Consider the following 13,691-nt stretch of genomic DNA (forward strand, 5'->3'; position numbering starts at 1 on the left):
AATTGTTGTGTTGGTAATGAGGCTGAATAGCGATTGCTCTGATGTTTTATAGGGTGGGCTCATGAATATTCATAGTCTTTGGGTTGGGTTCGCTCAGTAGAATACGTAGGAATTATTAAATATTCTGTATGTGCGAATATATGTATGAGTTACCAGCCTTTGCTCGCGGGTTCGCACGAGCAATCAAATTAGATCTAGTACTTGATGAAATTCCGAGTTTTTACTGAATTCCAATGGGAAAAAGAAATTACCACGAGGTAATTCATTACGAGCCACGAGGTCTTCATTAAACGATGCATAAACACCCGCGCCGAATTTATGTTAATCCTACGTCTGACTATCTACATACAAATATCCAAATTCATCCAGCAGTTGCGTGAAGAACTAACAAACACACAAACACAAAGTTTCGTTTTATTAATATTAGTGGGTAACAAATACAATGAAGTAAAATAAGTTCTGTTAAAAAAAACATTTTTAAATCAAGCTTTTTTTTTTTTGCAACTGTACTGTACTTGTTGTCTGTACAGTACGATTACTTGAGTTAACACTTGACAGATGGCGTGCCTTCAGTCAATTTTCAACTTTGACGTCATACAAATAAAATAGAATTTACATAACTGTAAACTTTACGTGGGTAGCGGTATACTAAAAATGGCTTTATTTGTATGACGTCAAAGTAGAAAATTGACTGAAGGCACGCCCATCTGTCAAGTGTTAACTCGAATTAATCAAAACTTTACTTGCATTATCATTAAACTGCATATCCGTACCAAGTTTCAGTCTGTACTACTATTACCATGAAGATTTCCCTACTGCGGAGACGATCCTGTCATGACCACCATGATGTCACTAGCAGATTATTGTATTGTCCCAAATTTACATAAGTATGTCAAAGTTCAAGTCAATTGAACCGCTGGCAAGTGGGTCAAATTTAGCTTCCAAGATTTCCTTATTAGGTTTCCAAACTATTTCTACTGGCTTATATTCAACCTCCTTAGTTCTAAAACAAATAGGTACAGTCGATGTCAAAGATATCTATACACTTTAGTACCTTGTCACTGTATGCCATCTGACAATTTTATACAAAAGTTCAAACACGAAGTGACAGCGACAAGGTAAGATATATTTGTCCTCGACAGTACAAAACAGACGGAGAGCGCCGTTTTCATTTATATAATGTTAGTTAAGTTTAGAGGTGACGTCCTTCCCAGTCATATGTGATTTGCTCAATGAGTGGAAATTTCAATGCGTAGGGTTTAGAATTATTAATAGGTAAAGGTGTATTTTGAATGAATTACCTCCCGGTAAATTCCCCGCTGACGTCAGAATTAATTTATCTAAAATGAACTAATCTCGTATACATATTATTATACCGGATCTCTAAAACGTCGCTATCGATCCAATTTGTTTGTGGGGACACAAAACACAGATAGTTCAGAAATCAATCTCCATACAAGTGCGCTCAAGCAACGCACACATAGACATTGCTCACGGACACGTTACCTCGGACCGGTTGGGACCAGTGCGAGCGCGAGTGCCATCCGCTTTGAAACACGTTTTTGTGCAATAATGGAGCAACAAAAAAAAAGTTATTATAACTGTTCAGTGGACGGTTGTTAAATTAAATAATCGTGAATTTCGCCAGTATCGAAATCGTCGAAAGATATTTCTGTGACAAATTTATGGTATAACAATGACATTAAAATTAAAATATTTTAGTTATTAATTTAATTTCCATTTTTTTCCCGTTTTATTCTCAACAATAAATCATACAACGAGTGCCACTACCCCGATAGTTTTGGTACATAAGCCATATATACTTGACAACCATAGAGCGACTGCCGTAGGTATGAAAAGCGAAGTACATACAGAAAATTGAACTCTGAACTATCTGTTTTGTGGTGGGGATTTGTGGAGCCAACAATAGATCTAGCTTGATCTTATCGTATTTTTGGGAAAAACGCGTGTATTAGAGTTTTAAATGGATACAAGTTATGCGATAGACAGAGAAGCATAAAGTAGGATTGATTTTTACGCATAATCTTCCTTGTAAAATCCTCAAAATTTCAAATCTTGACGTGGGATTCAATCAGGACTCGCACCTCTGAGTTTTTGAAAAGTAATGATCGAAATTATATTTCAAATTTACCACGAGCTTTACGGCGAAGAAATACATCGTGAGGAAACCTGCTCAGACCTACGAAGCAAATCAATGGTGTGTATGAAGTTTCCAAATCCGCACTGGGCTCGGGTGGGTACGATGGCCCAAGCCAAGAAGAAGATTTGAGAAGAGTTTTGTGCCCAGCAGTATATTCATATATTCATCATCATCATCATCAGCCGGAAGACGTCCACTGCTGAACAAAGGCTTCCCCTTAGAACGCCACAATGAACGACAACTCGCCACTTGCATCTACCGGTTATAATAATAAAGTTTAATTTACACACATTCGGTACAGAGTACACGCATAATTCTAAAATAAAAATGAAGTCAAATAAAAATTATGAATTAAAAACTAATTACTACAACAAATAGGGAGTATTACTGCAACGTTCTGCCGTCAGAATGCAGCACTAGCACAAACAGTAAACAGATTTTTTAATGTCTTAACACACAATGTCCATAGGATGCCATAATATTTTATGATATTATTTCAATAACATTTTTAGAAAAATACCTCTGTCACTACTATCCATGTAAATATCATGTTATTTTGTTACTAATGAATATTAAAGTTTTCATGATCCGTCACGGCCACAAACTTTAAAGAGAACTGACGTTGTCATGACGGTTTGTGCTAATGTCGCCCCCTGCGCAGAGTTTCGCGGAATATTCCCTATTACAACATGGAAGGGGATTTTTAGGTTATTCTTTTTAATATATATATTTTATTAAGTTATTTAAATGTGTATTTGCGATTACAGCATTGTTGGTTGCCGTGATCCTTAGCTTCCGGTTCTGGTTTTGGTGGTATGATGATGATGATGATGGTCTTTCCACAGCATTATGCACGGACTACAAGCCCCGGAGCAAACCGCTGGTCGACGAGGCGTCCCTTTCCGGCGGCTACCGGGAACCGGACCGGGCAGATCCCGACGATTACATACACATGTTCCTCAGCAACTCTGAGCAACTTATAGAGTTCCTTGAACATATGACCGCGGCCGACGTGCAGTGTTCGAAGCTCGTGTATAACGCGCTTATAGAGCATTATATACATGTGTGGTGAGTTGGTTTAGGCTGCGTTCTGATCATAGATTTGCGAGGAATGTGTTTGTTATGAAGCTATATGTAGAAACGCTTCATTCGCTTAACCTCGCTTAGCGCAGCTCTAGTGGAAACAGCTCAGCGGAGCTTAGTTTGTATATCAAAATAGGATTGTTTCCTTTACGTAAAATGAGCTAGTTAAAGGATTTAAAGCCGAGTTTAGACTGGCAAGAAAAATAGTGCAAGTTGCATTACATTGCGGCGTTCGGTTGACCACTACAAACTCTCATTATAAGAAACAAACAAGCTGAGATATGAGGTGCATAGGGGAAATTCGTGTCGGTGCCGTTACCATCAGTGGTGTAGCGGTATAGCACGCGGTACGGAATACCGAGGACCTGGGTTCGATTCCTCGATGGTCTTATTTTTCTGGTTTTTCTGTGCATCTATATTTCAGTTTGTATTTTCAATACAAACTCGTTGGCTTAACGGCGTCGTAATGTAATGCAACTTGCACGATTTTTCTTGCAAGTCTTAACTTAGCTTAAGGTAGTTTCACTCCGTGGCCCGTATTTTTTTTTCACCGTTGTATGTACGTGTAGTAAATTGATTTGTGTAACTACCCTACAGTAAAACTTTCTTTAAAAAATTCAAAGGTGAAGCGTTCCAATCGCCAATGCACTAGAAAGAAAATACTAATATTATCAATATTTAACTCGATTCCCCTCCCCCAGGGCGAAGTCTCCCGACAAGAAAGCGGAGTACGAAGAGAAGATAATGAAGGTGTTGCGTGACCCTACGGCCAACTACGACAAAGACCAGACCCTCGTCATCTGCCAGATGCTGGGCTTCCGCGCCGGCATCCTGCATCTGTACGAAGAGAATAAGCTGTGAGTGGGAACTGATACTATCGTGATCACTTAAAGCTCAGTTTCATAGGTCAATAACTCGGTTGATATACAACGTACGGTGTCTTCCCGCAGGCGATATAACGACTAATAAAACTTATAAGTCGATGACTCGGTCGACATAAAGCGTGCGGTTGCTCCCCGCAGGCGGAATAGCGACTAGTAAAACCCGATGCAAACCCTATGGCATACGTTATGTAAATCTCCCGGACCCTGCATTAGGGTCCTATCGACCAACGAAACTGAGATTTCATTGGTCGATAGGGCGGGTGCGGATATTTACGCATGCCTAGGTACCTGTAGTACTGTTTCATTGGATCATTTACTTTTCTTAAATGCAAAGTGGTGCAGCGTTGTAATTTGTTTATTTTTCATGTAGTAGTATCGCATTTGCACCTTGTGCAAGGTTCGCCCGGATTGCTACCACCATCTTGCTCGCTAATCCTGCCGTGAAGCAGCAGTGCTTGCACTATTGTGTTTCAGCGTGGAGAGTAAGACAGCCGGTGAAATTACTTGAGGTATCCCATCTTCGGCCTCTAAGTTGGCAGCGCATCTGCAATCAACCTGGTGTTGCAGGTGTCTATGGGCGGTGGCGATCTCTTACCATCAGGAGACCCAGTTGCTCGTTTTCCATCCAGTCGTATAAAAAAAATCGGGGAACGGTTTTCATTGGTCGGTAGAGCCCGCATGCGGGGTAAGGAGTATTTCCATAACACATGTTATAGGGCCTGCGTTCGTGTTTTCGGGCGGAGAATCACCACACGCTGTATATCGACCGAGTTATCGACCAATGAAACTGAGCCTTAAGTCGATATCTAGATCGATATACGTACATACGTAGTAAGGATAGATTTTAGAAATTAATGCTATATTTTGTGTTTCGGTACTGATTGCATGTAGTGAGAACTGATGGACGCATACACTTTCCCAGTATGTACAATCATTCTAAGATTAAAATAATCTTAAGATGGATCTTAGGAATTCTGACTAAATACTGTCTTTATTCTTTTCCATATAGTGTTTACTCTTTTGAATAACGACAGTATTTTTTTTTATTCGACTGGATGACAAACGAGCAAGTGGGTCTCCTGATGGTAAGAGATCACCACCGCCCATCAACATCTGCAACACCAGGGGTATTGCAGATGCGTATCTGTATCTGCTCTGAATTCCTTGGTATTACTTGTCTCCCACGCCCAACATCATAGCTCGCACAGCATTTTCAAGTGTTCGTTATAGATGGCGTGCTCAAGTAGCGTTACACATGCGCGCCGGCGAAGCAGAAGCGGCGTTGGACGTGTGCCGGCGACGCGGCGCCCTCGCCCCGCGGCTGTGGCTGGACGTGCTGTGGTGGCGCTCCCCGAACAACCCGCCCGCTACCGAGCATCTACCAGAGCTGCTTAGTGTCATCGGTGAGTTATTAGTGTTTGTTGTACATGGCGCGCTCAAGTAGCGTTACACATGCGCGCCGGCGAAGCAGAAGCGGCGTTGGACGTATGCCGGCGACGCGGCGCCCTCGCCCCGCGGCTGTGGCTCGGGGTGAGTTATGATTTGCATGACAATAAACTACATATTTTCTAAGAACAAAATAAGCGGTTGACATAATCTGTAATGCCAGAATAAACGAAAAGTATAATATTTAAAAGACACAATGTGCATTTTACATAACAACGACAAGTAAAACAGTAAGACATAGCCGACCGAGCTCTGCGTCGTGCAGAGTTGATCCGGAGTTTCCTTACAAATAAGTTGTTATTTTAGAAAATAAAAATGTATTATTTATCTTTCAGCGACCGAAAAACTTCTATCTCCTATTCTAGTCGTTGATTGCCTCGCCAGTATATCTTCGTACACTCTTGGAGATGTCCGCAAGTAAGTTATTTTATGTTGAATAACCCCATCCAGACATTTCTTCTACTCTAACCAAGTCTTACCTCGTATGAGTGAGAATAAATAACAAAACACAATTTGATATTTTTTGATTGAAATAACACAGCCTTGTTTTTATCTAGCTTATCAAGTTATACTCAATCATTACTCTCTCAAAGGACGTTTCACACTGTTGCACTAACTTGAAAAACTTTTTTTTTCTTTCTGCATTTTTACAGCAGCCCTTGTTAATCTTATTATTATTAGGATGGATTTCCCGAATTTCCCACGATATAAAAAACGATGTAACGAAGGCGAAGCTGCAGACGCAAACAAGTTAACATAAATATTTTTTTGAATCAGGGGTTACTTTGTGGAGGTCCATATCAATGAACTAAGGTCGCGGATGAGCAAAGTAATTGTTCTTAGTTCAAAGTTAGCCTTCAGCACTCTTTTCCCCAATCTAACATCCTCAAATTTCAGGTACCTAACAGACGTACTGAAATCCGAAAGCGACGTCATCACGCGAGAGCAAGAGCTGGCCGCCAAGTACAAGGCGGAGAGTGGAAAAATGAAGACGCACATACACACACTGCAACACGAGCCAGTGACGTTCCAGAGCTCTAAGTGTGCAGCGTGCAACAGGCCGCTGGAACTGCCAAGCGTGCACTTTCTGTGCCAGCATTCCTTCCACCAGCAGTAAGTTGCGTAGTCTATTCGCCGAGAATACGGTATTTTGCAACTCCTGAATTAGTCATATACTGTTTATTAGCATGAAAATATAAATATACAGACAATGTTTAGCGAAGAGAAAATTAATTCGGTTGCAAATTGGAATTATAGTGGTTATTGAAAATTCTATATATCTGTTTCTTTCTAAAACGCTTTTCTCTATGCAGCAAGTATGTCCTTTCTCTAATCACTGTTATGTGTAATGTACGAATAGTTTAAAAATTGTTTTTCTGTTCGATAACATGCATTGTCAAGCTTTAATTTATAAAATATTTAAAAATACTCAAATACCGTATCTATGAACAACTCCCTCCCACGCCCAGATCTACAGTCGACTCAAAATAATGCACCATTTCAATTTGGACTTTCGATTTGAATTAATTGTAAATAAACTGGTACATTATTTCAAGTTGATTCGGTGTTGATCTAGAAGGAAATTCACATCTCTGGCCGGCCTATGAAACCCTCACTCCGCTCGTGTTTTAACATCACCGGTGCTCGCTCCGCATATGTATGACAGTTACTCCACCATATTCGCTGGCGACAACTTGAGCTAACCCCCTGTTGCAGCTGTTTCCAAAGCTACTCGGAGTCGGAGCGCGAGTGCCCGGCGTGCGGGACGCGCGCGCGCCGCGAGCCGCCGCCGCCCGCCGCCGACAGTCTGCACGCGCGGCTGCACCAGCAGCACGACCCGTAAGTACAGTCAACGTCATAAATAAGTGATTTTGTACCTTGTCGCTTTCGTATGGACAATTTCGTATGGCTTTTCAAACATGACGTTGACGATACCATTGCGAACCGAAATTATTGAGCCACTCGCCACTGTACATGATTTAGCCGAGTTATACATATTAGAAGTAAAATGTGTCATTAATATACCAGAATAGCATTACACGGCCAAATTTCAAACAGTGGCAAGTGGCTCGACAATCCCTGTTCGTGAATATACATATATATCTACTAGGTAGTCATCATCATCAGCTTCTTCAGCCGGAAGACGCACTAATTTTTAATGAGATCCGTACCACAAAAAAATAAAAAACTCTTGGCATGAACATTCTGTATTTTAGAAATCATTTCACACAAAATGGTCCTAATTTTACTCATCTTAATGGTGTCCTCTAACAACTTACGCACTATAACAGAAATACATCAAACAACCTACTGTATGTTGTCACAGCTGCAACCAACTGTTGTAAACATCGCTATACGTTGGTATTTCCCTTCAAATTATGTATCTCTGGATGGAAATGCTTGGACAGTATACTTAATTTAACTTTTGACAGTATGATTATATTAGCTGATTAGCTAACATGTTTATTTACATGGTACTGTCGTATAAAAAAGAAATACTTTTACAACGTTTTCAAAATTTAATATAGATTCCCAAAGCACCACAGGATGATGTCATTGTCAGTATTATTTTTTAATTAACACATCTTATTTATAAGATTTTTTAAACAATAAAAAATCGATTGTCACTAAATAACATTAACACACGTAGCTAAAAAATATTTTTTCATTACACTTGCTCGTAAACAGTGTCGTAACATGCAGGCTGCCTTGGTTGCAACCCCCCCATTAAAACCCTCGACCTTAATGTGCTTGTCATGAAACCCGTGGTCGGTAAATGAGTCATTGCCCGTACTAATTTTGTTGTCATGAAGCCCAAGGTCGGTAAATGAGTGTGATACTGCATGGCGTGCAGGAGCGCGGCGCGCGCACGTCGGGCACATGCTGCGGAGGGGGTTTGCAAGAGCGCAGTCAGCGGTATCGGCAAAATTTGAATAAATATTAGTTTTTCTTTTACAAATATACAATTTCACTCGCAAAGGTGATGAAAAACATTGTAGGTATGTCGCACGGGCGGTACTAGAATTACGAACATCGACTCATTAAAGCCCCTCAGTCTTCGACTTCGGGCTTCTAATATACTCTCGTTCGTAATTCCTTATTTACCGCCCTTAAGACACAATGTACTATTACATAGTTTTATTCGACGCTGCCTTTTTTATTATATTATATATTTACGATTATTGTTTATTTCTTATTACTAAACATCCATTTTAAAGTTATAATAAATCTCTTATACTCGTAAATTGTGTTACACGTTGATTATTCTTTAAAAATAACAGTTTGAATCAACCTAAACTCATTCGCCTAGCATCAACTCGCGTGCATTTAATTTTAAGAATGCATTTCTTATCACTCTTACTACCTCATTAATACAGTTCAATATTTAGACAGCCACACGCATTACCGTTGCTCCAGTGATCGAACCACGTGGATTACGCGTTATCTTCACGGTACGTAAGCCGCCATTAAAATAATAATCGCCGTTGATATCGGGTGACTTAGTGTTGTTTAGTGTTCGATTCGGTATGATTTCGCGTATCCCGCCGTTCTCATGGTGCCTATCGAATGCCGTTGATGAGAGGTATTTGTTTTGTCATTTTATTGTATGTTAATGAAAAATTTACGTCAATTTAATTGGTATTGATTTTACCTTATGGTTATTTCGAAGAACATGCTAAATCCGGAAAATTGCTTCGTTACTTTTAATTTTCTAATGTTTTTCTGTTTGACTGTACAATTTTATTGGAAAATTTTAAATGTACATACTTGTGTTTTGCAAGGATCGCCGTAAACGTTTGATCTTTCCCGCGCCTATCCTCGCGTACGCACAGTTTTTTTGTTTGTTTCTGAAATAAAAGTAGCTTAGTAGTGCTGGTGCAAAAGTATTCTACATTAACTCAATAACTTCGTCCGGCTGTCTGTTTTGTTTGTAATATATATGAGGTCTCAAATTAATTTAATTTCGACTCTGTGTCATACAAACATATGTTAGTAATGAAAGCGTACCGAGTGATCTGACTACGTCCAAAAGAAGAGGAAGAGAGTTAGAGTTTTTCTTAACTCTTAACTCTCTTCCTTTAACGTTCATTGCGACTTGTACAGAATTGATTATAGTTTTTGTTTTTTTGTCGTTCTTGTATTTAATTGTTACGATGACGTTTCAGCTATGCGGCGGTGTCGGAATACTACGGGCGCGGGCTATTCAACAAGCTAACTGTCATCACAGATGCTCAGGTTAATAACTGTTTTATAATAACTGTTTTATAGTATATAGTGACAAAGCTTAACTATAAATATAAATAAATATGGGACAAAAATAAGCAAAGCTTATACAGATCATGAATAATAGTAGGTTTTTTTGGTAACGCCCATATGAATAGAGATTTTTGTGTTATATTGTTTCAGTTGTTATTTGTTGTAAAATCGCGAAACATTCCTTTTAAATAGTTTTTTTTTTTCATATCAGGCAGATTATTAATAGGAACTTTGGAACTCTACCTAAGCCTATTAAGGTCTAATATAATCACAAATTCTAAAATAGTCCTGCTACTGCTTTATATATATCGTCACTACTTTGAAAAAATCTTGTATCTCAAATCAATACGTCAACAAAATTGAACCTTGACCCAATGGTCATAAGGTGCACTCAGAAAAGTTATCCATTTTGAGATACGAGTTTTTTTTTAAGTATTGACGATATTATTGCCATTGTAGCTCTATACATGAACCACAACTAAATCCGCACTCGAAGTAGATAAAACATTCATTTGAAAAAAACAGCAAAGAAACTAAACGTCTGAAGAGTTGAGAGTTAAAAGTTTCTAAATACTCGTATACTGTTTTTTATTGTTAGGATGCGCCAGCGCCGCCGCCGCCTCAGCCAGCGCCGCCCGCGCCCGCGCAGCCCACGTACGGGCCCGGCGCGGAGGCCAAGCTGCGTCTACAGGAGGGACAGAGCAAGCAAGGTAATTGCGTTACCTGGGTAAAAAAATGTAATTCCATCTAGTCCCCCCTCATCTAGTCTGGGGTCTGGGTTCGATTCACGGTGCTGGTCTTATTTTTCTGGTTTTTCTGTGCATCTATATTTCAGTTTGTATTTTCAATTTAGGTTTTACGGGATGACCGTAAAAGTAAAAATTTGGAATTGAAATAAAAAATACAAAAAGATTCCAAAAAACCAATCCATCTAGTCCTTCAGTTGGATTATCCCACTAATATTATAAATGCGAAAGTTTGTAAGTCTGTTTGTTTGTTACTTCATCACGTCTAAACCACTGAACCGATTTTAAGTATATTCGGTATGCAGATAGTGAGTCCCGGAGAACGACATAGAATAGTTTTTATCCTGGAAAATTGCATAGTTCCCGCGGGATAGCCAAAAACGAATTCTGCGTGGACGGAGTCGCGGGTAGCGGCTAGTTTCATATATTTTTTGTGAGGAAGCGATTTCTTAGAAAAATATTTTTTCCGCCTTTCTTTTTCTTATTAATTTAAATTTCTGTGGAAAGTAGGATCATCGTCCTTCAACTTTATTACAAAACTTGAATTAACTGACTTTGTTTATTTCAGTTTTCGTTCCCAACGCCACGAAGCAGATGGCCCCCAAGGGCACCACAGTGATCCCCGTCCCCGAAGGCCGCATGCGGCTGCTCGAACAGCAACAATACAGTTCCAGCCTCGAAGCCAACATCTCGCGACTGGAGCCTCGCGTCCACCGCCCCTCCCCCCTCGCCTCCCCAGTACCCCCCCGAAGAAACCCCAACGACCCCCAGCCTCTCAACAACTCACCCAAAATATCAACGGCCATAAGCAACGGGGCCAGCAAAAACCCATTCGAGGAAGAAACTTACGATGACACGAAAAATCCTTTTGCAGAAGACGAGGTCAATGATCCTACTAATCCCTTCGGTGAAGATGACTATGACAAGAATCTGAATCCGTTCTCGTGAAGCCGGCGTGTTCGAGTATTGTGAGATCTCAGTGAGGGTTTACAGTGAGTAAGATATTTGCGAGCTGGAAACGTTGCAGGCAGCCTCGCCCAGTCGTATGAAGTATTCAAATGTAAATTGTTGACATTAGGTAAATTCATCTTAAAATGCGGGAATGGATTGAATGTGTGAAGGGAACTTTATAAGGTTGCTGCTCACTAGCTAAATGTCGTTGAGCGTTCAATAAATTCGTGCCTTTTAAAATGAAATTATCTGCATTTGTGCAATGTTTCAATGCTTTATTTTTAGTTGAGATAGCGTTGATCAGGGTAGATTGTATTTGTCTCGACTGTTATTTAGCTGTAGTGGCATACTACGACAGTTTTAAGTTGACGCTTCCTAAATAGAGGCAGACTATTGCTTTGGGCTTTCGTTAAGTTTCCTCGCTAGCCTACTAGCTCATTTTCTCCATCCGATGAGGATTGTAGTCAATATAAATAGAATTACCGACTGTTCTTATTGTAGCCTGTTAAATCAGTTCGGTAATACTAGGCACAATTGTATGTAATAGCGAAATAATCTGCTAGCTGTTCTGTTACAGTTTATTTGGACAATTAGCACGAGATGTTTGTTCATTAGTACGTCTTGTGGTGGGTTTATTTGAAAGAGCGAGCGACTATTTGAATCGTGGCTACCTTATTCATATGTAAAGATTAGGCTCCAGCCTCCAGTACGCGCTCCGTTTGCTCGCTTGTAGCTCAATATTTCCTTTAATGACTGACTCGGGGAAGCGGATTTATTTGCAGTAGTTCCTTTGGCAGTACAAAAAAGCTTAAAGCTTAAAGTTATTAGTGTGAAAAGAAAGGAACTACTCAGAGTAATCCAGTAAAGCAAACGCAGCGCGACAAAAGAGAGAACAGAACGCGTGATAGATATTTTCTACCGATAATACCTCGTGAGACATGATTTATAAAAATACAGAATTCAACGATTCAACTCACGATTATAAAGTAAGGAACGGTCCGACTAATATCGATCTTTTGGAAAATTTTTTTTTCAAGGGTAAGTGCGTTTACGATGGTGGCGCCCCCGCACGGCCTCTTGCGCGTCGCTCGCTGCCCTCGCGCGGTCGCAACAGGGAAAGCGGGGTACTGCGTCGGTGCTGTTGGAATATCCATATGCGGTAAGGAATCGCTACCACTGCATGATGATAAACAAAACACGTTAACCGTGTCTTCGAAATTATGGAAAAATCTAAGCCAATCCAAATTAGCAACATTTACGGTCCAAAATCAAATTTCTTGACAAGGTTGTCGAACCTATTAAGGGTTATTATCGTATTTCTGAATATCCCATTTGGAAACTTCCACGCCGGTGGCAAAATTCAGCCTTTATCAGCACCTTACCGTCGTGAACGCACTCGCCTTTGAAAAAGATCTTTGTGGAGAGACTAGGAGCCTTTGTAATGTTATTTTAGATGTTCACCCTCGTAGATATCTGCTGACGGTTCCACGTATGCTAGTGGCACTGTGTGGCTGCTACAGTAGTGACGACATTGCAACAGAGGAAAACAGTTGGAGCGTGATCGACAAGATAAATATACTCGAATGAACGTGCACTAGAGTGATTGCTTCATTATTATTTCGGCACTTTCGTTCCATTTTGTGTTTAGACGTGTCACTGTCTGACTCCGGCATCGAATTGTTTAAACGACTAGCTCTATACATTCTTGTTTTTAGTACTATCGACCTGAATTTATAACGTTCATGAGGTTAATCGATAGGAAAAGATTTTTCTCAATATTCCTAGAAAACGCTTAAAGTTAAGCCATATATTTTAAAGATATTATATTTAGTAGGCTTACACCAATTAATGCAGTGCTTTATTATACCTATATCGGGCCAATTATTTTTATTTTGATATTTTCTACCATAAAATTGTAAGAGAAACCCTATTATAATGTACATATAACTATGATATAAAATGTATATTGTCATGAAACAATTCCTTTTGTATACTGAATCGTAATTATCTGTTGTACTGATAATAAAAATATTAAACAACCATTCATCTTTTATTAAACTGCCACGTGCTATATATTCATACTTATCTTGAGACCCATACCTACTTAAGTAAACAATGCAGTGACGTTGAATAGTCTCTATTGATAATAATCTGTGTCAGATT

The 13,691-nt window shown here is 39.7% G+C and overlaps 1 protein-coding gene across 1 annotated transcript; it reads left to right on the forward strand.

Annotated features, from left to right (window-relative positions):
- The first annotated feature begins 889 nt into the window (after nt 1-889).
- On the forward strand, nt 890-13,568 carry LOC141441201 (vacuolar protein sorting-associated protein 11 homolog). The gene is made up of 10 exons (XM_074105874.1): nt 890-923; nt 2,929-3,229; nt 3,946-4,101; nt 5,359-5,531; nt 5,910-5,991; nt 6,472-6,687; nt 7,291-7,413; nt 9,741-9,810; nt 10,430-10,541; nt 11,146-13,568. Exons 1-10 carry the CDS (start codon nt 890-892, stop codon nt 11,523-11,525), a joined length of 1,647 nt encoding a protein of 548 aa, XP_073961975.1. The 3' UTR covers nt 11,526-13,568.
- Nucleotides 13,569-13,691: the final 123 nt, after the last annotated feature.

Source organism: Choristoneura fumiferana, chromosome 23 (assembly GCF_025370935.1).
Source record: "Choristoneura fumiferana chromosome 23, NRCan_CFum_1, whole genome shotgun sequence".
Classification (NCBI taxonomy): Eukaryota; Metazoa; Arthropoda; class Insecta; order Lepidoptera; family Tortricidae; genus Choristoneura; species Choristoneura fumiferana.